Source organism: Dasypus novemcinctus, chromosome 1 (assembly GCF_030445035.2).
Source record: "Dasypus novemcinctus isolate mDasNov1 chromosome 1, mDasNov1.1.hap2, whole genome shotgun sequence".
Lineage (NCBI taxonomy): Eukaryota > Metazoa > Chordata > Mammalia > Cingulata > Dasypodidae > Dasypus > Dasypus novemcinctus.
Window position 1 is genome coordinate 48490309 of NC_080673.1, and position 27954 is coordinate 48518262.

A 27954-nucleotide genomic window follows, 5' to 3' on the forward strand; every position below is an offset into this window, starting at 1 on the left:
GCATTCTCAAATTTCTCTAAGTAATGAAAGACGGCTGTGGTCTTTTACACTGACTGTGCTCTTTGCTCTCATCTCAGCCACCAGCTTCCATGCAACTACCTCCCTTTTGGCTTCTTCTTGCCAGTTTGCCTCTTATCTTGGACAACATACCCCATCATTCCAATGATGGTTTTGTTGTGTTTTGTTTTAGTTAGGCCAGTAAAAAGAATTTATTGGAAAATGAGGGAAAGAAAAGAGTTTGCTAAGAAATGGTAAAGAAAGATGGAAATACACACCAACATTTGGTGCAGGCTCCTCTAGGCAGAGAGAACCCCAACGATGGTTTTATTAGTTGCCTAGAATTTCCTTAGGACTGCTTTGTCAGTCCTCAACTCTAGGTATATACCACATTCTTTTTCTCCGATCCTTTCCTCAAATTCCTGAGCCTTTATATAACCATGCAGATTGGATCCACTTCAAAGCCATGTCAACCAACTTCAGCTGTGCCATAGATGCTTCCTGGCATGCTTTATTACTAGTCAACTCCTCTCTTCACAGCAACTGCTCTGACCTTTCCATTCTTCTCCAGCCCAGTCTTAGTCTGCTTTGAGCGGATGACTTCATCTTACAGGCATGTTCATAGTTCTTGTTCTAACAGCCTTCCTTCACAGCTACTCACCTCTCCAGTCATCACCCATTCTCTCTGTCTCCTTCACTGTCTTTACTTGGTCTCCTTTACTGCCACCAGTAAACTTTTCCGGAATCAAAATCTTCTCTGCTTTCACTTTTTTTCAGTCCAGACTCTCTAACTTTCGCAATTTGGTTTTCTCCACCACGCCCAAAAAACTTACAAGGTCATCAAAGTCTTCCTAACTTCTAAGTCCAGCAAGCCTCTTCTAGATTGTCACCCTTTGCCAGCCAGTACTGTCCACCCTGAATCAAGCCGTCCTTGTTGAAGCTCCCCTCTTGGCTTCCTATGAGTCCCTCCCACTCTTTGCAAGCTTATTTCTGCTCCTTAAATGTGCGCTCTACATTGCTTCTTTCCTGAGACTTTCCTGAGACCCCAGAGGGGCTGGTTGGTCCCCTGGTATCTCACCCATTTCAAGAGCTGAAATCCTAGGGAGAAAAAAAAATCCCATTCCTTAGTATGACATACACAGACCCTCAGTGACCTGCCCTTCCTACCTCTCTATTCTCTATTTACCATCATTCCATTGCCCTATGCTCCGGCTGTCCTGAATTACCAGCTGTTCCTAAATGTGCCAGGCACTCTTACTCATGTCTTTGTATATTTTGCCCCATTTGCCTGGCACCTATTTCCCCTATGCAAGCCTTGCCTAATTCCTAGTAGCACATTCAGACTTAGCTCGGGCACCATCTCCTGTGAGCAGACTTCCCTTACTTCTTCCAGTCGGGTTATGTACGTGCTTTGTGCTTCTTGCTATCACAGCACTGGGCTACCACTGTCTGCATGCTTGTCTGCCAGTGGAGCACTGTGAGAGCAGAGCGCTTTCCTCAAAATAATACGGCTGAAAAACACATTCTGCAACTCAGTTGTGAAGTATTTTCACTGTGAATATTTATTGTCCTTGTTGTCTTTTAAAGTCAGGGAACTTAGTCAAATGAAATTGAGGTTGGCAAATGGATAGAAGCTAAGAAGGTTGATTCACAATATGCTTGTGTCTCAGTGTATCCTTATTCAAAGATTATAGCTTAAAATTCGGGGAGATTTGAGACATAAATGTTTCATAGTGATTTCATGTGGTGTTTGATTGATATAATGGAAATCAGCTGATATTGTTTCTACAACTACTCAATAATTTCCCATTTTATTCCACTTCACTAAGGAGATAAGAGTTTGAATTGGAAATCTCACTAATTTCCATGGAATTTTGAGAAATTTCTGTATTCAACAGGTCTCTACTATTTCAGTTATCTTTTTAAAAAATGTAAATGCAAATTTTCCTTTATATAGTTCTATCTTTTACTAGTATTAACTTTAGATTAATTTCAGTGATAAAATTCAAATGAGATTTTATTTCATAGTAACTTTGGCCTTTATAATTTTTTTTTTAAGATTTATTTTTATTTATTTCTCTCCCCTTCCCCCCTCCCTCCCCATTGTCTGTTCTCTGTGTCCATTTGCTGCATGTTCTTCTTTGTCCGCTTCTGTTGTTGTCAGCGGCACGGGAATCTGTTTCTTTTTGTTGCGTCATCTTGCTGTATCAGTTCTCCGTGTGTGCAGCACCATTCCTGGGCAGGCTGCACTTTCTTTCACGCTGGGCGGCTCTCCTTATGGGGCGCACTCCTTGCATGTGGGGCTCCCCTACGTGGGGGACACCCCTGCGTGGCACGGCACTCCTTGCGAGCATCAGCACTGTGCATGGGCCAGCTCTACACGGGTCAAGGAGGCCCGGGGCTTGAACCGCGGACCTCCCATGTGGTAGACCGACGCCCTAACCACTGGGCCAAAGTCGGTTTCCCAGAATGCTTTTATTTTATTTTCTCTCAGAACTCATATACCAGTATATTGCTGGCATTGTATTTAAAAACATAAAGTATATATTTTCGCAAAAAAAAAAGAAAAAAAAAAGGGCACGGCCTAAGATTTCTTCATTGTTTATCACCAACTTCATTTTTATCACCTACACATGGATAATCAGTAAATGTTTAATGAATGAGGGAGTCAATCATCATCTCTATGTTTAAAGAGATGACACCACCAACCTCTAGGCCTGATTTTCCTATAGCAACTAAATATTACCATGCCAAGTTATCATAATCAAGAAATTCAAGGATAAACCAATTGAATTAAGAGGTTAATCCTGGGTTAATATAGGTGATTCTTAGTTTCTTTTTATCTTGTACTTTCTAAATCTTTAATGAACAAGTATTGTTTTGGTTAAAAGAAATGTCTTTTAAAAAGATCTATTTGTGAACATAATTAACAGCATTGAAATGTATATCTGAATGCAATTAGAAGAGGAAATGATAGGTTGTATATATAGTAACAGAATAAATTTTTTTTTGAAGAAAATCTATGGAACTACACTACACAGTGAAGCCTAAGTTATACCATGGACTATAGTTAATACAATTATAAAAATGTGCTATCACCAATTTTAGCAAATATTCCACTCCAATGCAAGCTGTTAATAATAGGGTGGTGAGACTCCTGTATTTTATGCATGATTGTTCTGTGAACATAAAGCCTCTCTAATAAAGAAAAAAAAGACCCATCTTTCTAAAAAAGGTCAAATACTTTTATACTTCTATCCTTCATTACTTAAACTTGATTTCGTTCTAAGTAACAAAACCCAAGTTAAACTATGTTAAGCAAAACAGGGGACTATCCAAAATGATCCTGGGGTATATCAGGAAAGCAAAGAGTTGGGATATGGTAGAGCTTGGCATTAATAAATTCTAGAAGCAGGAACCCAGATGCCTTCGGAATCCTACCTCTCTCACCTTTACACTTTTGCTCTACTTTTCTCTCTTCAAGAGCATCTTTTTTGTCTCCAACCAATTCAACAGGATAGATGGCCAGGGACAATTCCCAAATTTTATTATAGTTTCAGCCATGTAGAGACAACACTCCTTTATTTCCTTTCCCAGAATGCCTAAGGAACAGGCTCCCACCTAGGCCAATCAACAGTGGCCAGAGGGGACATCATGTTATACTATGGTAAATCCCACAGTAACCACATGGATTGGAGGGGTTGTTTTAGAAACTGGGGGGCAGATGCTGGAGCATACCAAGCAACAGTTATCTGTCATGGATACTTTATCTTGCCCAGAACTTTCTCCAATTATCAAAATGCATCCCACCCTTAGGCTCAGCCTTCCTCTGTAAAACCTTTCTTAAGTGTCACTCAACCAAGTCTGAACTTTTCTTCTTCCTTTTGCTCTCCATTCTCTTCAATCTGCTTTATTTATAGTAAATATCTATGTCTGCAAACTAACAAGAGAGGATTAGTGGAATTAATGCTAGATTTTTAAGTCAGATTTGAATTAATTTTGACTCCCCCACTAATAGCTAGGTGACTTTGGGAAAGTTATTTAGCTCCTACATCGGTTACCTCACTTATAAAAAACGACATAAAGAGTTGAGAACAGTGTTGTGTCCGATATGTTCTTGAGAGAATTAAAGAGAGAATGGCTGGCAACACCTTGCACAGTGCCTTGCAGATAGGTGAGGCACTCACAGATTGCTGCTTTTCTTCCTTCAGGTTTCTCTCGCTAGACTATACTCTTCTGGAGGACAAGTTGCCCCACTGTGCCTACTGAACACTTTGAAGGTAAGTAGATCTTCAAATGCCTGGGAAGATAAGCAGATTTAATTAATTAGCAGTATTAACACTTACTGAAAGGTTCTCTGTGTTTGGCTAGTATTTATTTATTTAATAGTAATGATAACTCCATGAAGCAGGCTTTATTACCCCCTATTTTGTAGATGAGGAGGCAAGTGGAGAAAGGTTAAGAAACTTGCTGGAGGTCAAACAACTGTCAAGTGAAGTGAGCAGTAGCTATAGGTCCTCCACTTCGAAACATCCCATTGTTGGTTTCTTATTGGCAGAAAATATATCTACTATGAAACAGCTCACATTGCCTTTTTTTTTTTGGTACTAGCTTAAAACACAAATAGGTGGACTTAAACATGAAGAGTATTACTTACATACCATATTGCAAACTCCAGGGGTCCCAGGCTGTAGGTTTCAATCCACTGGATGATCTTGGGGTTTTATCTTGTAGATCGCCAAGCTAATGGTGCTACCACACTCAATTAACAACTTGCATAACTATCCCAGTAGGCAGCCATGGAAATTCAGTATAAAAATAGCTTTCTACTAGGAAAAAGTGAGAAGCCCTGACCCAAGCTCAGACAATTTAATTATACTTCATCCTTGAAGTCCAACAGTTTTAATTTATTAATCTTCTCTTGTTGTATCTCACCAATCACTATCACCAATCCAGACTGTGCCAGAAATGATTTAGCAGACAACTGGATAAAGGAGAAGGAGGGGTATGGGGGATCCAAGAAAATAATGGCAGTTACATTTCCAAAGTATTTTCACACCTATTTTTACCCTAATAGATCTTCACCTCAACTGTGTGATAAAGGCACAGCAACATTATCTCCATTTTAGATGAAGTTCACAGCAGTTAAGTGACCCTGCAGAGATGTGCATAAATTTGTGTTATACTGAGGTCTTGGGTCCTGGGTTTTCTCCCCTTGTACCAATATGTTTTTGGAGACCACAAGCAGCAGCAGAAATTTTTGCTTGATCATAGTTTAGGGGATAAATTTTTTTTTAAAGAAGCAAGACTTTTTCTTCTTTTAAATTGGTTTTAATTTTAAAAATGGGAAAAAGTCCTTAAATCTTAGGGATAGTAAACACACTCCAGTAAAGAGGCATAATAACATAAAGGACAGAGAGTGACAACCTATTTGCCAGAGAAGAGTGTTGTGTTGCTTCTGGGTAAATATTGTGGGGGTGGGTGCAAGGATCACCCCAGTACCAAGAAGATGGCAAAAGTTATCATTTTCTCCTGCTGCATGTTTAGATCTCATCCTTTCCCCATTATTACATCTTTCACAGTCACTCATGCACCCTTATATCTTTAGTTTTGAAATTGGTATTATACTTTCAGGTTGACTGAGTGGTAGTCACCAATAATTGCTACTGCAATATAATTCCTCACATAAAAAAAGCTTATGTATTTAGAATTCCAGATTCTGCTAGTTAGTTTTTTCTTAATTTTTAAAGTTCCATGGTCCTTTTCTTTTCTGATTTAAAGTGACTCTGCTCTCTATATCACTGTCTCCCTATTTCTGTATTAGCAGTTTGTTATATGTTTGCCAAAGAATATTTGAAAAATAAACTCTTAAAAGAGTACCAAATCTCATTAATCCTAGTATCTACTATGCGAAGAAAGGAAACAACAAATTTTTAGTCAAAGTAAGCAATAATGACAGATTTATTTAAAATTTCCAGTAGAGAAAACCCACTAGTTTTGGAATAAAAGTACTCAACGTACTAGAGCGTAAGTGAATATAAAAGATTAACGGAAGAAAAATAAAACCAAACAGTACAAAAAATAAAAAAAGTTTGAAATGAATTTAAACAGGATGTTCTGTTCTTTAAATCCTCCAAATATTTAACAGCATTGCTAGATTTGGCAAACAATTCACTTAAAAATTAAAGCCTATTTCTGTAATGTAAACTCCATAAAACTGCTTAATAAATTCAAGCAACTCAATACAATTGGTATTGAAACATATAGGCAGTCAATTCAGAATAGCAGGAATTATTCATTTGCTCTCACAGTTAAATGAATTAACCAGCTGCATAATTGCTTTTGGGATGGGACAGGATAAAAGAATGCCAAAAAAAAAAAAAGTTAAAAGTAGGATAAAATCTCTAAAAAGTTGAAACACAGCAAAATTCAGATGTCAGTTTGTTTTTTTAAAGCAACAAACTGAATTTTTACAGTATATTCTACATTTATAGTTGTCATTTCCCTCTCCCCCCACCCCCCTCAAATACTCCTAAATCCTCTAGTCTAATCAATTCTTACCTGCCAAATATTCTGTACATACATATTTAGCAAAGAGCATATGCCTAACATTATTCTGACAGCAGGAAGGTCAGCATACAATTTTAAAAAGTTTACTATGCATATCATCAAGATTAACCTTGACTTAAAAAACAAACAAAAAAACCATTCCTAAACAAATAGTTTTAAAATATTATGAAAACCCATGGAAAAAAGACTCAGCATGGGCTCTAAACCTGATAAAAACACACATCAGAAAGACTAACCGTTAATGCTAAACTTCTTCCAAACAACGACCTTAAAGTGCCAAACACAAGAGAATCTCTTAGGACTGTCTTTTCCAATAAGATAATTTGTCCCTGGCTTGGCCATCTCTCCTTTATACACAACATCCTGCTAAAAGTCAGCATTTTAGTTGATTTTACAATAGAATGTTACAATGTAAACTAAACAGGTTCTTGATATCAACAGTATGTTACCAAGGCTTTTAAATTCTGAATCCAACAGTTGGTCACAGAGGTCAAGTATTATCAAGGCTCCTTTGTCAGTTCTTAATTGTGTCTGACTCATCCATCCTTCAAGTACATGCAAGGCTCAATAGTTTTCAAGAGGCAGAAGCCTGAGGCCATTTAAGACACGGATGAAATGGGATTGTGTGGTGAACCCATCTGCGTGAGAACTTTATCCAGCCACTGTAGGGGGCCGTGCAGATGTATCTCAATCCAGCAGGGGGTGCTAGTAACATCCTGGCGGTGGTATTCTGCTCCCCAGCCCTAGAAACAACATATCAGAGGTCATTTAACTTTTTTAACTTAGGGGTTAAACTTATTAAATAAAAACAGTTCACATAATCAAGAGACTGAAGACAGTTATGGACTTTTTCACAAGAAAAAAGTACATGCGCACATTCTCACACACACACACACACTTTGACAGGCAATTTTAGGGGATGGGTGTTCACAGCTCCCCAAAGACCATTCCTGGATTCCAGATTAAGAACTGGTCTTGGGGAAAATGAAAGTGTAAAAATAAGGTTAATAAAGATGCTTTTACTCTCACTTTCATTGGCCATTACCTTTCTGACAAAGACTTTTCCAGAGAGTTGGTAACCACTGCATTTCCTAATACAAAGGTGTACTATCACACATTTTAACTTTCTGAACTTGGATGTCTCTTTATACATTGGCAGGAGAATGTAAGCATCCCAATTCTACTGACACCTAACCACTCACTAGAATCAATGAATTCCATCATTCATTTGTATAAGAAAATAAAGTTGGCCAGACATCTTCAGCATGACTGTACCAGGACACCAGAAGAAAGGTCACTATGCACAAGAAAAAGTGATTTTGCGTTTATAAAAATGAAACACTCGTTGACGTGGATGGCCTTTGGAATTTGAAGTTCTGATAAACCCTTGTTTCTTGAGGAATACCAGAGTAGTCTGGTATTATTTAACGCAGCTCCTTACCTATTTCTGTGGTTTCAATAAATAAATCTGAATATCAGAACTTTCAAGAGAAAGTTGTGACAGATGAACTACATATATACAAATGTATATATATCTATGCATTTGTACCTATATCAACAAATTGCTAACTTTAATTTCAAAGGTTTATGTGCATGTTTGCTCCATAGCAAGTTCTTTGAAAGCAGGGATCAATTTTATCTTTGATCTCCAACACCTAGCACAGTGACTGGTACAAAGCACGACTGGCTATTGATGGTAGCAAACTGTTCTGTATCATTTCTCTAATATGCTTACAAGACAGTAAGGTACGTGGTCCTTTTTTTTTTTTTTTTTAAAGATTTATTTTATTTCTCTCCCCTTCCCCCCCATTGTCTGCTCTCTCCATCCATGCGCTGAGTGTTCAGCATTCGTTTGTGTTTTCAGGTGGCACTGGGAAACGGCGTCTCTTTTTTGTTGCATCATTTTACTGCATCAGCTCTGTGTGTGAGTGGTGCCACTCTTGGGCGGGCTGAGCCTTTTACATGCAGGGTGGCTCTCCTTGCGGGGCACACTCCTTGTGCATGAAGCATGCATCTGTGGGGGTGCCCCTGTGTGGCATGGCATTCCCTGCACACGGCAGCACTGCGTGTGGGCCAACTTACCACATGGATCAGAAGGCCCTGGGTATCGAACCCTGGACCTTCTATAGTGGATGCTCTATCAATTGTGCCACGTCTGCTTCCCAGTACGTGGTCCTTTTTTTTGTACACAAATGTTCATAGCTGATTTATTTCTAATATTTATTTATTTTTTACTTTATTTTATTTTTAAGTATATGGTCCTTAAGATATTAAAGAACAACACTGGGAAGCAGATGTAGCTCAAGTGATTGAAATCCCACCTACCACACAAGAGGTCCAGCTTGGTTCCCGGTGTCTCCTAAAGAAGATGAGCAAGACAGTGAGCTGATGCAACGGACTGGCACAGTGAATGATGCAACAAGATGATGCAACAATGAGACACAACGAGAGACATAACAAAGCAGGGAGGGGAGGTGGCTCAAGCGATTAGGCACCTCCCCCCCCGCATGGGAGGCCCCAAGTTTGGTTCTGGTGCCTCCAAAAAGATGATGACGACACAACTAACAGACACTGCTGCGCAAACAATGGGGGGAAGGGGGAGATAAATAATTTAAAATCCTTAAAAAGTAAAAATAAGAACAATACTGTAAAAATAAAGTGTACAAATTCTTTGTGCTAATTTATGATAAGCAGGTGCTCTTCATCATGTCAGGTTTTTCCACCCCAGCATATTAAAACAATGTTGTATTAGTTGAAGAGGGGGAAAAAATGAATGAAATATATCAGGGGGTCTCAAAACAGAATCATTTATAGGTAGAAATTTATTATATTTAAAATATGACAATGGAAATCTGGGGGGAAATAAGGAACATTTCATAAATGCTCTTGTATCATTAAGAAAACCACAGCCAGATGAAAAGAGAGCAATCATTAGGAAGTTTACCAGGAAAATTAGAAAAAAGAGAAGTGAAAATGCAAAGTGGAAGACTATATAAAAGTGGTTATTACACACATAATTAAGCTAGAATATCAGTATTTATCAGTGGGTTGTAATGCTCTTGACACTAATGAAAAAAATGTGAGTCCCTTGTTAAATGATGATGGTAAATTACATTATATTGTTATCTAATATCTGGTTGCAAAGATAATACAGATTTTCTTCAGGCCCTCTATAGTAGGAAACATATGGTTAAAACTTAAGAAGGCTTACTGAGGAGTTTTTAATATTTATCCTTAGCTCTACAAATTCAGCTTCCCAGGTATGTCTATTACATCTTTTTTTTTTAAAAGCTTTATTGAGATATAATTCACTTATCATACAATTCACCCATTTAAAGTATACAATTCAGTGTTTTAAAAATAAATTCAGAGTTGAATAACCATTAATTTTATCAAATTTTAGAGTATTTTTGTGCTCCCCAAAAGAAACCCTTTATCCATTAGCAATCACTCTTCAATCCCTCTGCCCCCACATTACATGTTGTATAACCACTTTATAGTGCTTATCATATTATATTAAAATTAAACATATACTAAACCATAAACTCTTTGAAGCTAGTCAGTTTTCATCTTTGTATTAATTCTCTAGAATAGTGCTAAAAATATTTGCTCAATGAATGAAATCCACAAAATTTTTAATGTGTATGATTTACTTATGTATAAAGTAAATAATTAAAATAGATCAGATAATCTATATGAAATGAACTGGAGGAGAAAGTCCAATTGGAGCATGTGAGACTAACTTTTTTTTGGAGTAGTCCTTCAATAATAATAGACTCATCGAGGGACCTTAGACAACTGTTATCACTGTTCCCAGCTCCACAGCACACCCATTTTAAAGATGATGAACATGAGGATACAGAAGAATGGCTCTGCCTTAACCATGCAGTTAAAATGGCAGAGACAGAACTAGAACTTGGATCTCTTGAGTCCCAAGAGGTAGTCTTTCCTCTGACCAATTAAAAAAAAACATACTTTGACAAGACAGTGCTATTTTAAAATTCATTTTAGCTAAAATGCTTAGGCAAAACTTAAACAAAATTTTAATAATGATTAAGAAAGGTCTTTGTAGTTTCATCTGTAAACAGCATATGAAACGATATCTTTAAATGGCCTCTCTGATATTAAACAGGTATCAGGCTCAGCTACAAAGAACTGTTGGATTATATCTGGAGAAAAGCAGCACTAAGGGAACCCACCGAAAAATCTGCTGGTATGATTCAAAGAAGCAGGAAAAGAATGAGAATCAGGAAAAGATATTCCTCTCCGACTTGAACAGTGATTAACAAAGTAAGGTTCCAAAATTACTGTCAGTAATATATACATTACAAAACAGGCTTAACAAGTTATGTGAGGACATAAAAGGTGATTGCCTCACCCAAAAAATGCAATTAGTTTTGTTTCTCAAAGTAACAGAGGATGAGAATTCAGAGACAATCAGTTGGTCAGTTACTAGACTAAACCACTAATTCATGAAATCTAATTGGATATTTAGATATGTATTTTACACTTCAATGGCATTTAAATTTTTAATTTCTCCAGAAGATGATGAGGCAGCAAAGAGATCAAGTATCATGAGCCATGTCTTTAACCTTCTCTCTCATCAAACCTTTCAATATAATCTTGGAGCTAAGGTTTTATCTTCGAATTATTTGTAAATCATGAGGTTTACAGGAACCACCAAAAAAACCTGACCAATCAAAAATTTCCAGCACGATGGACTTTCACTTTTACATAATGGTCACTTGCTTATTCTTGAAGCAAAAGCAATAAGCCTTTATCATTATGAAAGTATTAGAAATAAAGAATGAAAATAAAAGGTAGAAAGAGAGATATGTCTATTGAACTGGGGCTTATAGGACAACCATGCCTTTAAATTATATATGTTAAATATATAACATATCCTAATGGTATTACAATAGCAAAGAGAACAAGGAAAAGGTTTTAAAACCTGCTGTTACTGATGTTTAACACAAGCACTCCTATATTCCAATGATATTTCCTAATATAACTGACATCCATATTAAAGTTTAAAAATGTCTTAATAAGTTGGCTTCTATGGACGTAAATCAAGAGATATATATTTATGTGTTTGAAAAAGTACAGTAAAAAGAATCAACTCACTCACCTTCACAAAGCTCATGCGTATGGTACACATTTTTGTGAGCTCATAGACGGTCTCAAAACCATGGTTCACAGACTGTGCCAATAACTGAGCAAATTCTTGGTTGTTGAAAATTTTCAAGCTACACCCACTAGGGATCTTGCAAACAGTGGTGGGATGAAATCCATGATGGTAGTTGCAGTTCCGACTTTGCACAAAGATGCTACTATCACTGAGGCACTCGGCATATACCTCCCCTCCGACATAGTAAAGATGAACTCCTGCAGAAAGACAAAACGTATCATTTAGCCGTTATTATTTTTTATAGCTGAAAGGTACCCATACTGTTTTAATCTAGAAATATAAATTTAACATGGATTTAAACCTTGGCTATTTATTAAATAGATATTCTCTAAGTCCTACATAGCTGATAAAATGCTACTCAACTGTAGTAGCTAATACAATGTCTGAATGTCAACATGCATGCCTAGAATGTCACTAGGAAGTAGTATAACAAAACCGCTTAAAAATTAATAACAATAAATAAAGACAAAAAAATTAATAACAAGGTACAGGATATTCATTTTGATCAGAGTTTAATACCTTATTTGACCACGGATTAAAGAGTATTCTCATGTCAAAAAAAGGGTGTAATAAATAGCCTGGGGCTTTATAATGGATCTTACACATACTGATCATTTAATCTCTTTGGCATTTATTCTGCAGCTAAACTGAATTTATTCTGCAGCTAAATTTTAGGGTAGAGAGAAAGGAGGACAGAGAGAAGCAGAGGAAATAGAAAGCCATAGCTGGAGGAAGTATTGCTGAGAAAGGTAAGATGTAAGAGCCAGGAAAAAAATAAAGAAAAAAAAAACTGGAAAAATAATTCATACAGTGTGAAATCTGATCTTCCTCAACTACCACCTACTCCAAACTTCTTCCTGTGAGATCTAGAGAGCCAGGGGTGTAGGAAATTGATCTTACCCAGCCTTTAAAGAAAATGAAAAAGGACAAAAAAAACCCCTCACCATTCTGACAAAGCTCCACCTCAGTAAGCATGTAGGCCACCCAATGAACAGTCACATGCGTACCATTTGGCTTTAAATGATCCACCCTACAGGTTAACTCTGGCATGGCTTACTCAGTGTTGTAAATTGTAACTACTGGCTTGTACAAAATATTATGTATTGTGTTAAAAAGTACACAGGATACCTCCCGTAACACAGTTAAAAAGCTGCTGGGGCAAAAGTCCATTTATCTTCGTGATGGAAGGAAAACAAAGTTTTTTTCTTTTTTAAACTTTTTTTTCCTGACTAAAAAAGGCTGAATATTCGTTTTAGAAAATTTGGAAAGTAAAGCAAAATATAAAGAAGCAGAAAACATCACTCCTTTGGTGACCAAGAGGCAATGATTATTAATTGTTTGACATGTTGTGTTTGGTATCAGTTATCATTAAAACTTCCTTACAAACATTTTAAATATCTGTAATGATTGTATGGACACATCAATTTAATCATTTGTCCATTATTAGACCAAGGTATTGATGCTACTTTTTTGCTATTATAACAATGCCATGATAAATGTCTTTGGACAATTGTTGACAATATCTTTAGGAGAGATTCTTGGAAGTTATATTATTATAGGATGGAAGGCTCTTGATTCACTCTGAAAAATGCCTTTTCAGAAAGCCTGTATCAATTTATAGCCTCACCAGCAGTATATGAAGAAATGCCTTTATCATTTGACCTGTGCCACTATTGATTGTAAGCTGAAAATTTCACTGACATCCTAATTTTTAAAAAACTTTTTATTTTAAAATACTTTCAAACTTACAGGACAGTTAAAAAAATTACACAAACCCAGTTCAGAGAACTCAAATATATCCCTACCCTCCCTCAAAGATACCCCAATCCACAAATTTTAACATTTTTCCACATTTGCTACCTCAGTCTATATATCTAGTCCATTTATCTGATGGATCTATTTATCAATTCATTTTGTGAACACTTGAGTGTAGGTTGTATATACATGCTCCCTGGACAATTACGACTGCCACGTTCGGTTCCCAAGAACAAGGATATCATTTATGTATCCAACTTATCAAGTTCAAGAAATTACAGTCTATATTCCAATATTTTAATTCATCCCAATAATGTCTCTGAGGCTTTTCTTCTCCTTGCTATATCCTGTCCAGGATCACGCACTGTGATCTCTTTATAATCTCTGTGTCTCTTTATTATCACTGTCTCACTAGTTGCTCTTTTCTAATTGTTGGAAAACATACACAAGATAAACTTTCCCATTTCAACCACTCCTGAGCATACTATTCAATGGGTTTAATCACATCCACAATATTGTGGTACCTTGACCACCTTCCATTACTAAAACCGTTCTATTTCTCTAAACAGGAACTCCCCATACCCCGTCCCTCACCCTGGCAACCTGTACTCTAATTTCTGTCTCTATGCATTTCCATATTCTTCCATATGTTCTTTGTAGTTACCATGGGCTTAAATTTAACATCCTGAATCTGCAACAATATCATTTGCTTTGGTACCAACTTAACTTCAACAGTATAAGCAAATTTCTGTTACTGTGGTTTTCAGCTCTGTTTGGATCCTTTTCATAATTTCCAACTCTCTATTGATATTCTTTGTGTCCATCTATCATTTTCCTGATTTCCTTTACTTCTTTGTTCATCTTTTCCTTTAGCTCTTTGAATATATTAAGGACTATTTTTGTTTAATAAAAAAGTTTTGTCTAGTATATCCCAGGTCTAGTCCTTATACACTGATGGCTTATAATGTTGAAATCTCCTCAGCTTCGAGCATCACTTCCTGTTTCTTTATATGTTTTGTGGCATTTTGTTGAAACCTGGGCATTTTGATATTTCAGTGTGTTAGTGCTTGAGTTTAGACTCTGAGCAATCTGTTTCTTAAGTTTATGTTCAGCTGGTACTGTAACAGAGCTTTCCTTGATTGCCAGGAGAGAACAACAACACACACACACAAAGGGAGGAAAAGAAGAAAACATCTTTTGCAGTCTTTGAAAACTGAAAGACTGACCTGTATGTGTGTTTCTCTGTCAAGATTTATCCATCCAAGAGTTTAGAGAATAGTTTGAGGCCAAAGCAAAAGGACCTCCCTGATCCTTTCTGTACTTGGGTCTTGTCTCGGGCATGCACATGTGGCCCTGGGAATTCCATGTACAGTTCTGAATATCCCTGCTCACAACCCCGCCACTGCACTGTATATCCTACAGCCAGTAACCCCTTGGCTTACACAGCATGACTTGACTCCTTTCTCACAGTGTTCTGAAGGAGAGTTCCATGAGCTGCCTGCTACACACAGGGCAAGTTCTGGGATGGTGAGTACCTCAGGCCACACCAGACAGACTAGGCCAATCAAACATGCTCCCAGTATGTGCATGAGGGTTTACTCTGCTCCCCCCATAACCGGCACCAGGCACCCACCCTGGGAGCGTTGACTTGTTCAGCATACAGTTGGTAGGGGGTCGTGGAGGGGCCAGCCAAGGCACCAGGAGAGCCTACTGTATTTAATTAGTCTTTTTTTACTTTATTAGAGGAGTTATGAGTTTAAAAAACAATCGTGCATAAAATACAAGATTCCTATATACCACCCTACTATTAACACTTTGCATTAGTGAAGATTGGGATTGTGCTGAATCTATAAATCACCTTGGGTAGGACTGATATATTAACAATATTTGGTCTTCCAATCTACGAACATAGAATGTTCTTTCATTTACTTAGGTCCACTTAGGTTTTTTTTTTTTTAGCAATGTTTTATACTTTTTGGTGTAGAAGTCCTTTACATCCTTGGTTGATTTATTCCTAAATATTGGATTTTTTTAGTTGCTATCATAAATGGAATTTTTTTTTCTTGATTTCCTCTTCAGGTTTTTCTTTCTTGTGTATAGAAACACTACTGATTTTAGGGTGTTGATCTTGTACCCTGCCACTTTGCTGAATTCATTTTTAGTTCTATAAGCTTTTTTTTTTTCCCCTAGGATTTTCTGTATATAGGATCATGTTATCTACAAAGAAGGAAAGTTTTACTTCTTCCTGTCCAAACTTGGATGGCTTTTAATTCTTTTTCTTGCTTAACTGCTCTGGCAAGAACATCCAGTACATTGTCAAATAACAATGGTGACAACGGGCATCCCTGTCTCTTTCCTGTTCTTAGGGGGAAAGCTTCCAGTCTTTCATCATTAAGCAGGATGTTAGTTGTGGGTGCTTCATATGCTCTCTATCATGTTGAGGCAATTTTTTCTATTCCTAGTGTTCTAAGTGTTTTTTTATTAAGGAGTGCTGGTTTTTGCCAAATGCCTTTTCTGCATTAATTGAGATGATCGTGTGTTTTGTTTTCATTTTTTTCCTTCATTCTGTTAATGTGGTGTATTATATTAATTGATTTTCTTAGTTTAAACCACCCTTTCATACCAGAGATAAGTCCCACTTGATCATGGTTTATACTTCGTTTAATAGTTGTTGGAATTTTTTTGCTGGTATTTTCTTTTAGGAGTTTTGCATTTTATTTCCTAAGAGATATTAGTCTGTAATTTTTTTTTCTTGTGGTATCTTTACTGGCTTTGGTATGAGGGTGATGTTGGCCTTGAGGAATGAATTAGGGAGTATTCCCTCCCCTTCAATTTTTTGGAAAAGTTTGAGCAGAACTGGAGTTAAGTCTTCTTGGAAGGTTTGGCAGAATATTCCCGTGAAGCCATTTGCCCCTGGGCTTTTCTTTCTTGGGAGTTTTTGTAATGTTCACTCTCTTTCTGAATAATTAGTTTGTTGAGATATTCTATTTCTTCCTGAGTCAGTGTAAGAAGTTTGCATGTTTCTAAGAATTTGTTCATTTCATCTAGGTTATCCAATTTCTGTATGTCCAGTTGTTATAGCATCCCCTTATAGTCCTTTCTATTTCAGATTGGTCAACAGTAATGTTCCCCTTTTCATTTTTAATTTCAGTTATTTGATCCTCTCTTTTTGTCAGTCTTGCTAAAGGTTTATCAATTTTACTGATCTTTTCAGAGAACTAACTTTTGCTTTTGTTGTTGTTTTATTTCATTTATCTCCATTCTAATCTCTGTTATTTCCTTCTTTCTATTTTGGGTTTAGTTTGCTTTTCTTTTTCTAGTTCTTCCAGTTACGGTGGTTAGATCTCTGGTTTGAAGCTTTTTCTTTTTGTGATGTAAGCATGTAGAGCTATATATCTGCCTCTCAACACTGCCTTTGCTGTATACTCTAGGTTTTATGATGTTGTATTTTCATGTTCATTTGCCTCAAGAAACTTCTTAATTTTCTTTCTGATTTCCTCTTTTACTCATTGGTTGTTCAAGATTATGTTGTTTACTTTCTACATATTTGTTACCTTCTTTATCTCTTCTGTTTTTTACTTAAAGTCTATTTTTTCTCATAATTATATAGTTATCCCAGGCCTCTTCTGGTTACTACTTGCATGGTGTATTTTCTCCATCCTTTCACTTTCAACCTATTTGTATCTTTGAATTTAAGGTGAGTCTCTCCCAGCCAGCATACAGTTGGGTCATGCTTTCTCATCCATTCTGCCAATCTCTATCTTTTGACAAATGAAGAGTTCATTCCATTTACATATATATACTTTTTAAAGATTTTATTTTTATTTATTTCTCCCCCCACCCCCCAATTGTCTGCTTTCTGTGTCCATCTGTGACCGCTTCTATCCTTATCAGCCCCACCAGGAATCTGTGTTTCTTTTTTGTTGCGTCTTGTTGTGTCAGCTCTCCGTGTGTGCGGAGCCATTCTTGGGCAGGCTGCACTTTCTTTCGCGCTGGGCGGCTCTCCTTATGGAGCGCACTCCTTGCGCGCATCAGCACTGCACATGGACCAGGTCCACAAGGATCAAGGAGGCCGGGGGTTTGAACCGTGGACTTCCCATGTGGTAGGCGGACACCCTATCCATTGGGCCAAGTTCGCTTCCCAATCCATTTACATTTAAAGTTACTACTGATACAAGAGAATTTTCTTCTGTAATTCTTATACCTATTTCGACCCTCAATTCTTTCATTAATTAATACCTTTCATATTTCTTTGATTTTTTGTGTGTTATACATATTGAGTGCCTTCTCTTTTCTATCTGGATATATTTTCCATCTGTTTTCCTTGTGGCTACCACAGTGTTAAATTTAACATCCTAACTATATAACATTCATAGCTGGTTAGTACCAACTTGGCTTCAATAGCATACACATATATTTTTCCTATACCATTGTAGCAGTTTAATATTATTTAATATTATTCATGAATAATTCATGGATGGGGACTCCCAGATAAAAGGACAGACTTAAGGGTTTTTCATGTTAGAGGAGGAAACTTAAGCCTGGAAAGAAGCAAGCCCAGAGAAGAGGAACCCAGGAAGCCTGAAACCCTCACAGACGTCGGCAGCCATCTTGCTCCAACACATGAAGACAGACTTTGGTGAGGGAAGTAACTTATTCTTATGGCGCGGTATCTGTAAGCTCCTATCCCAAATAAATACCCTTTATGAAAATCAACCAATTTCTGGTATTTTGCATCAGCACCCCTTGACTAATACAGAATTTGGTACTGAGGAGTGGGGAAGTACTTTTGCAATAACTGAAATGCTGGAATGGTTTTATAAATGAATAAGGGGTATTTTTTGGAGGAACTGTGAGATGCTTGGGAGAAACGACCTTGAAGAGTGCCTTTAAGTGCCTTGAAGAGACTGTTGATAGCAAAATGGATGCTGAAGAGACTTTTTATGATGCCTTAGAAGTAAATGATGAAACTATTATTGGAATTGGAGGAAAGGTAATCCATGTTTTAAAGTTGCAGAGAACTTTGCAAGATTAACTCCTGGTGTTTTATGGAAGGCAGAATATGAAAATGGCGAGCCTGGGCATTTAGCTGAAGAACTTTCCAAAGTAAACTTGGAGAATGCAACTTGGCTTCTGCTTGCAGCTTAAAGCAAAATGCTAGGTGACTGAGATAAGCTGAGAAATGAATAGTTGGGCACAAAGAAAACAGAAACTGATTCTGAAATTTCCAAGCCTCTGGAAATCAGGCTCCCAGATGAAAGTACCCCATTGGAGGACTTAACTAAACTTGGAACTTGTAAATCAGGATTGAAGATGCAGTTATCTCGGAATGACTTGTGGCAAGTCTGTCTGATGGCTTGGACCCCTGCTTCCTGTATGCTAAACCAACAATGTTTTTGAGAGAGCTGTATGAACAAAACCACTGTCAGCCTGGACTAAAAGGGACATGGAAAGGAGAGATTGAAGGAGAAACAGCTTTAAGAAGAAAACCACGGAAGCTGAGATCTGGAATTTGGACATCACCTTGGGCCAAGAGAGGAACCCCACACATGTGTACAGAGAGGGTGGATGTTCCTGTCCGATGTTCTGGGAGACTTTTGCTGCCTCAGGGTACAAAGAGGGTAGAGCACATTCCCCAAAGATTAGGAAGGTTAAGGTTAGTACCCCACAGGTCTGAGAGGGGTGGACCTGTCCCCCAAAGGTTAGGGAAGGCCAGGTAGTGAACTCATTGCTCTGAGAGGGTTAAGGCTGTATGCCAAAGGTTAGGGGGAATGTTGTCTTCACGTCAACTGTACAAGGGGAGTTAAGACTCTAACCCAAAGATTGGGTAAGGTGTGGCAATCACCCCAACACTCTTGGAGGGAGAGGTCTGGAGCTTGGTTGACACCCAGATGCTTGATGAGGATGGAACCAAGAAAACGGCCATTGGACAGGACTATGGAATAGGTGGGTTCCCGTAAGGCCCCAAGGAGAAGAAACTATCATCTTAAGAATGACTCACAGACTAAAATAAAAATGGAGAATGTCCTAAAGATTTAATGAACTGCAGAGGACACTTGACTCATGTTTCCCTCCCAATTTCACCTTATTATAATGAAAATGTTTATCCTTTTTCTATCCATTTGTGTATTGGAAGCAGATAAACTGATTTGTAATTTCAGAGGTCTATAGCAGACATGACTTTGCACCAGGACAAACTGTATTTCTTTAAATTGATTGTGATATGATTTAGAACTTGCAATGTTACTGATTTAAGGTTTTTTTAAAAATATTATAATGTCTTTTTGGAATTCAGAGGGTAGAGTATTGCAGTTTAATATTATTGATGAATTCCAAAAAGAAATATTGGATTATGTTTGTAAACTGGTCTTTTCCTCTGGGTATATGAGATTATACTGGATTCAGAGGTTTACTTGATTAAGTAATTGTGTCATTAGGGTGGGGACTCCCAGATGAAAGGCATGGCAAAGGACAGAGTTAAGGGTTTTTGATGTTGGAGTTTTGATGTTGGGGTTTTGATGTTGGAGTTTTGATGTTGGAGTCTGATGCTGAAGCCTTAAGCTGTAGCCCCAGCAAGAGAGGAACCTTAAGCCTGGGAAGAAGCAAGCCCTGGGAAGGGGAACCCAGGAACTCTGAACCCCGGCAGACATCAGCAGCCATCTTGTTCCAACACGTGAAAACAGACTTTGGTGAGAAAGTAACTTATGCTTTATGGCATGGTATCTGTAAGCGCCTACCCCAAATAAATACCCTTTATGAAAACCAACCAATTTCTGGTATTTTGCATCTGTACTCCTTTGGCTGACTAATACAACCATCTCTACCTTTTTTTGTATTTGGTGCTTTTTTTATTTTTATTTTTTAAATCCCCCTCCAAGATAGCTCCCCTCATCTGTTTGATTGTTCTTTCTGCTTATTGTATGCTTCATTGTCATTTTGTTGTCATCTTTTTTAATGAGGCACCAGGAACCGAACTCAGTATCTCCCAGGTGAGAGCGGGAGCACAACTGCTTGAGCTACATCTGCTCCCTGCTTGTTTGTTTTTGCTCATTGTCTACTTGTTGATTTTGCTCGATGTCTGCTTGTTGTCTGCTCTTTGTTCATCTCCTTTAGGAGGCACCAGGAACCAAACCTGGGACCTCCTATGTGGGAGGCGGGCTCCCAAAATGCTTGAGCCACAGCCACTCCTGTATTTGTTACCACTTATATCTTTATACATTGCAAGTCCAAAATCATAGAAAATTCCTGAATGGTGGTGGTTTTCTTCCAGGACTGCCTTCTTGCCTCCATCGTTTCTGATAAGAAATTGGCACTCAATCTAATAGGGATTCCCTTGAATATAACATTGCTTTTTTCTAGCAGCTTTCGGAACACTCTCCTCACTTTGCATTTAACAGTGTGATCAATATATGACAGGGTGTATTTTTCTTCATGTTTATCCTATTTTGTGTTCTCTGGGCTTCTAGGATGTGCATATTCACATCTTTTGCTAAATTTTGGAAATTCTCTTTTGTCATTATTTCATTGGATATTCCTTCTGGCCCTTTCTTCTCCTCTGGGACTCCCATAATACATATAAATTGGCACCCTCAACTGTTTCCCAGAGGTGTCTTGTTAAGTAGCCTTTTTCATGATTCGGTACTTGCCCTATTACTACAGCCCTTTAGCTGTTTTCTGCAACTTTGAAAAAGATGTTTACTGGTTGTTCAAAGCTTCTGAAGGAGGACAAAGCCCTGAAGTGCTTTATTCTACCATCATGAACAGGGCAGGGAACATGCTAATATTTTTATTATCTTTTTATGAGCTGTGCATATGGAAAGGATATGAATAATGTATTTCTTATTTGATTCCCCTTTAGTCCTCTTTCAATTTTGTTCATGGTAATTTTTTTATATACAGAACTTTTAAATCTTTAAGTAGTTAAAATCTCCTGTGATCTTTTCTTGCTTTTTATGTTTAGAAAATTTCTACTTCTCTGATCTCTGCCCAAAGATCAAATATATTTTCTTCTAACTTTTTATTGGTGTGGCTTTTTATTTTTATTTTATTTTATTTTTTACATTTACCTCATTAATCTATTTGGATATATGGCATGAGGTCAGGGTTTCTCTTCCCACCCCCACTCAAAAGCTAGCTTTTATTACTAGAGGATCATTAGAAATTTTATATACACTATAGTCTGAGTTTAATTTATTCTACTGTTTTGTCTACACAATGATTTAATTGTAGATTTTTAAAAAGTTTTATTAACCCTACAGTCGTGTTTTTTTCTGTTATTTTAAAATCTAGCTATTCTCAATTGTTTATTTTTCCAGCTAATACTCAGAATACCTTTTCTAATTTTCAAAAAACATGACACTGAAATTTGAACAGAGATTGTTTTAAATTTTTAAAATAAATTAGGAAGGGGAAGTGGATGTGGCTCAAGCAATTGGGCTCCCATCTACCTTATAAGAAGTCCAGGGCCTCCTAGTGAAGACAAGCTGGCCTGTGGTGAGCTGGCCCACGTGGAGTGCTGCCCCACCAAGGAATGCTGCCCCATGCAGAGAGCTAGCACAGCAAGATGATGCAACAGAAAGAGACACAGAGAAGAGATAATATGAGATGCAGCAGACCAAGGAGCTGAGGTGGCGCAAGAGAATGATCACCTCTCTCCCACTCTAGAAGGTCCCAGGATTGGTTCCCAGAGCTGCCTAATGAGAATACTGAGAGACACAGAAGAACACACAGCAAATGGACATAGAGAACAGACAATGGTGGGAGGGGGAAATAAAGGGATTAATATTATTATTTTTTAAATATCAAATTGCACATTTTAAAAATTTATTTATTTATTTATTTAGATTTATTTATTTATTTCTCTCCCCTCCCCCCCCACCCCAGTTGTCTGTTCTCTGTGTCTATTTGCTGCGTCTTCTTTGTCCACTTCTGTTGTTGTCAGCGGCTCGGGAATCTGTGTTTCTTTTTTTGTTGAATCATCTTGTTGTGTCAGCTCTCCGTGTGTGCAGCACCATTCCTGGGCAGGCTGCACTTTCTTTCGCACTGGGCAGCTCTCCTTACGGGGCGCACTCTTTGTGCGTGGGGCTCCCCTACGCAGGGGACAGCCCTGTGTGGCACGGCACTCCTTGCGCGCATCAGCACTGCACATGGGCCAGCTCCACACGGGTCAAGGAGGCCCGGGGTTTGAGCCGCGGACCTCCCATGTGGTAGACGGACGCCCTAACCACTGGGCCAAGTCCGCCGCCAGGATTAATATTATTTAAATGTCTTTGCAATATTAAGCCAACCATTAAGGATCATTTATTCAAATTTTCTTTCTCTCAAGGAAAGTTTGTTTTACATAAATTTGACATATTGCTGGTTCAGAGTATTTATTTCCAAGAAATATGTTTTCCTTTGTTGCTATTGGGAATGGGACTTTCCCCTCCATTATATTTTCTAACTGTCAGATTAAAGGAAACTGTCTTACATAATGGAAAAAAAAAAGATACTTCAGAGGTTTCTAAGTCAATAATCATATTACTTTTGAATAGACACAATGCCCATATGTAGTGCTGGTATAGATGAAGGGAAAAAGGCACTCATATACTTCTGGTACAAGTGTAAATTAATAAATGTTTTCTGGAAAGTAACTTGGCAAAAGATATTAAGAGCTTTTGACCCAATAATTTCACATTAAGAATCTTTCCTAAGAATATTATCAATCATATACCATTAGTCAATAATGATAATTTTGGCTATTTACATTATCTATAATTCTACAATTGGGTAAACATTTACTAGCTAAAGCATCTGGAAAAATTTTAAGTAACAGCAGCCCTAGAAGCCTTACTTTTGATCCTAATTTTTAATAAGAATCTCCTAGAGTACAATGGCCTTCAGCTAATTTGGGGTAATAGTCATCTTTAGAATTTGGTGAAAAGTGAGTCCCTCCACTTGAAATGTATGCAAAATTGTATTTATAGTCAATTTCAGGGGTTTACAGACTATAGAAAGATATTTATGTATGTTGTGAACTTAAGTTCTAGCATTCTATCATTAAATATGATATAAGCTGTTAATTTTTTTCTCTAATCATATTAATGAAATAACTATCAATTCTTGGCTTAAGAATTTTTTTTTTTTTAGGATTAAATGTTAAACTTTATCTCAAATCCTCTTAAGCACCTATTAAATAACCTTTTTAATTTGCTCCACTGTTCTAAATTTCATAGATCATATTTTTAAACTTTTAATTTAGAAGTATTTTCAAACTTATAGAAGTTTGAAATAGAAGAGAAAGAAAGAAAAGGAAAAAAGAAAAAAGAGGGAAAGAGGGAAAGAAACGACCAGGCTCCAGGGTCGGGGCAAGTAGGTACAAGATGAACCTGGAACATCTTATTATTCCAGAAAATAAAGAAATGCTCATGAAAATAGTGGGGTATGTCACAGGAGCCAACTTAGAGGGGCATCCACTGGCCAACTCTGAGACAATTTGAACACAAAAATAATTAAGTACAGTAATGAATTATAAGCCATTGAAAAGCAATAACAGTCAATAATAAATTGATAAATGAATAAAGGGGATGCTGATTGGTAAGTAAAAGGAGCATTAGGACTGGAAAATCATCATTTTGCAGCTATCATAGTCAGGATCAGGCAAGAATCATCAATGGATGCTAAATAGAGAATTTTAAAAAATAAGAAATAGGATATGTTCATTGTCTCAGAAAATATCTCCCCACATACCCAGATTCATCTGTTGCTATAATTTAATCCACCTGCTTTTTCATTTGGACCTCCCTCCTCTCTTACCCTCCCACCGTCTCACATAGGATTCTTTATCAATAGATAGAGAGACAGATACTTACATTTACATATTTTTTTCCCTGAAACATTTCCTCCTGGTCCTTTACTCCTAAATACTTAAGCATGTATTTCCTAAGAGCAGGATATATTCTCTTACATGCCCAGTATAGTTAACAATGCCAGTAAATTTAACATTATATAATATTTTCATCTAATCTACCATTCATATTCCAATCTTGCCTGCTGACCCTGATAAGATCCTTTATAGTCATTTTCCCCATCCAGTACAGGATCATGGCAGAGGGCAGGTATTGCACATGGCTGTCCTATCTCTTTAGCCTCTTTTAACCTGGAACATTTCCACAACCTTTCTCTTTTGACATTGACATTTGCCCCTCTTTAACAGAATGTTCTTCACTTTTTGCTTGATGTTTCCTCATGATTAGATTCAGAGTTGCATTCTCAGCTGGAATACTGCATAGGTGATGTTATGCCTTTCTCAGGGTAGCACATTTGGAGATATATGATATATATCAGTCTTTCAAAGATGGTAATTTTGATCGCTCAGCCAAGATCTTGTTTAATTTCTCCACTATTTAATTACTTCTTTTTATTCTCCCTTGTAACTAATAGAAAGTCTGTGGGGAGATATTTTCTGAGACAAGGAACATATCCTATTTCTTATTTTTAAAATTCTCTATTTAGCATCCATTGATGATTCTTGCCTGATCCTGACTATGATAGCTGCAAAATGATGATTTTCCAGTCCTAATGCTCCCTTTACTTACCAATCAGCATCCCCTTTATTCATTTATCAATTTATTATTGACTGTTATTGCTTTTCAATGGCTTATAATTCATTACTGTACTTAATTATTTTTGTGTTCAAATTGTCTCAGAGTTGGCCAGTGGATGCCCCTCTAAGTTGGCTCCTGTGACATACCCCACTATTTTCGTGAGCATTTCTTTATTTTCTGGAATAATAAGATGTTCCAGGTTCATCTTGTACCTATTTGCCCGACCCTGGAGCCTGGTCATTTCTCCAAGGAGCCCTTGGTTCTTTTAGTGAGAAAAGGTATTAGAGATCAAGAGCTGAGCACTATATGTGCTTATTGCTACTGGGTAGCTTTGCTTCTTGGCCCTTTCAACAAATATACCTAGAAACTATAATATACACATACATACATATATAAGAACATAAGCATGCATATACACATATAAATACAGATTATGAAAATCATGATTTCACACTAATACCTTCATCCATCTCCAGAGTTTAGTGTTTGCCATCCTTTCTATTTTTATGTCCCTTCTTCCACATCGAAAACTCAGGTTCCCAATGATAGACACACATTTACTCATTCACTTAATCAAATAAAACTGAAAGTTTTAGAAATGTTTCACTCATACCTCTACAATAATCAAGTCTACTAAAAGGAGCTCAAGGTTTGTTTGCAAATCTCTCCCTCACCCCTCATTTTATCCCACCTGGTCCAGATTGAGGATTTATATAGTCAAATACTATATTCATAAATTATTTTGGATTAGATTTTTTTTTCTCTTCAGCAAATTATGGTATTCATTTGAAATACAGTTAAGGCTTTTTTTAGTTTGCAGGTCAGTTTTTAACAGGTATTTTATCCTACAGCAATAAGTAAGACACATAAGATAAAATTGTGCCCCAAAAGATCAAGAACAAGTTGGTAGACCACAGAAATCACTAACTGGAAAGTAACTTCCTGATAATACAATTTGGCAAAATACTTACAAACTCTAGCAAGTGAACATTATCTGGTATTTGCTATATAACTTATCACAGGAGTGACAAATCTGCTCTGGAGATACAGGGACACAGCAGATAAACATCTGAAAGAGATTAAAGTGAACTCACCTTTTCCAATATGCCGCCTAGTGTTTTCAATAGTGGAATTTCGGTTAACATTGGATAACAGCCCAAGACAGAAACGGTTCTTATTGTTGGAAGGATCAGTGAAGCCATCCACCAACACACTTGTGGAGGAGGCATGGAACGCTTCACCCACACGATTGTTGAGCTCATAGTAGACAATAGAGCACCAGTGTTTTGGTTCCTCATAAGCAACTGCCTGAACATCTGTAAGAAAGTAAAGGTTATAATTAACCAGGTGAGTGCCTCAGGCTCTCAAAAACTGAAACTGTGTTGTAAAATTGGCTCAGGATCATGGCATGATGATACGGAAGCGCAATTGCTAATGTAATGTTACAGCTTATCTACGATTTCTAAAGCATATGCTTCTTACTAAGTGTGACATTCTCCTTTAACTGCAAGATAATTTTCTCCAATTACTATCAGGTAAATAACATGCTAGCTAAGCAAGCACACCAGCAATACTGGCTAAGTACTAACAATAGGCTCCTTGGGATTTAATATGCAGAAATGGAAAGTATCCCTACCACAGGCCCTGGCTTACCATCTAAAGAAATAAAACAAGTGGCAAGTAAAAAACAAGTGGCAAGAGAACAATAAAGGATAGGAAATATGCCAAAGGTGTTGGCATGAAAAGAATTGCTTTTCACAAAGTCTTAGTGTGCCCATTCTTCAAAGTGCAATGAAAATCAGTTTCTAATTATTGGTAAGAAGTTAAATTGCTTCACATTAAGTTGCCAGTAACTATCATAGCTATAGCTTTGCTCCGGTTTTCAAACTAAGAAGAAATCTTGCCAGCTGGCCATTTTTACAGAATGAATCATATCTCTCTCATCCAGATGTCATGCTAACTTCCTTATATTTGCTTTAAGTCATGCAGAGCAGGTGTGTTTTGTCTCTCCATTCCCAGAATAGGCCAACAATGGAAATTACCCAACTTTACTGACAGGATGCAGCTTGTTAAGTCAAATCTCTTAAGACTAACAAATCTCCAAAGAGAACATGCTTCTAAACATTTGCAACTAAAAGGTTTTAAAGATAAGTTCCTTCTGTAGTAAAACCTCTTGTACCACTGCTTTAGAGATTCCAGGAATAAAAGTATATTTATCCAGTATGCCAATATGTTATGATCCAAGGCTTATGACATTTTGGGTGTACAATCATAAAAAACAAAAAGAGAGCGAGAATCCATATCCAAAGCATGGGCTGTATTATTTACAGGGGTATTACCCCTATGTTCTTAACAACAACTCCACAAATATTAAAATACACATTACTTGAGAATTCAGTAAAGAAAACAAGGAAAATGGTTATTAAAAGATCATAAATAGAGGAGCGGATGTAGCTCAGTGGTTGAGCGTTGCTTCCCATGTACAAGGTCCCAGGCTCAATCCCCAGTATCTCCTTAAAAAAAAAAAAAAGGATGACAAATACATTAGCTGCTTCATATTCTTAAGCAAGTGAGCTGAAAATAAATATACACTGTTTTCCCTGTTTGCTAAACAACTAATTCTCCCACATCAAACTATATCAAAGAACAAAATTTTAGTGACTTACAACTGTCAAATCTTGAAGAAGGCTGTGACATCACTAATAAAAGGCTTTAAATTACTATCAGGATTATTCTAAATACTATTCCTCTATGAGAGGAGCTGACAAATCTTTTCTGCACAAGGTAAGATAGGTTTTGTGGGCCTTACAGCCTCTATCACTATTCAACTCTGCTGCTATAGCATGAAAACAGCCATAG

The 27954-nt window shown here is 37.2% G+C and overlaps 1 protein-coding gene across 3 annotated transcripts in view; it reads right to left on the reverse strand.

Moving 5' to 3' along the window:
• Positions 1-5940: 5940 nt before the first annotated feature.
• The window catches only part of SMAD1 (SMAD family member 1), a 93168-nt gene continuing 71154 nt past the window's right edge, over positions 5941-27954 (reverse strand). For all 3 annotated transcript variants that reach the window (XM_071214485.1, XM_004456511.5, XM_071214484.1), the window contains exons 5-7: positions 26190-26411; positions 11696-11952; positions 5941-7310 (exon numbers count right to left, since the gene is read on the reverse strand). In XM_071214485.1, coding sequence (XP_071070586.1) covers positions 7167-7310; positions 11696-11952; positions 26190-26411 — 623 coding nt within the window. In that variant the 3' untranslated portion in view covers positions 5941-7166. The remainder of the gene's footprint in view (positions 7311-11695; positions 11953-26189; positions 26412-27954) is intronic.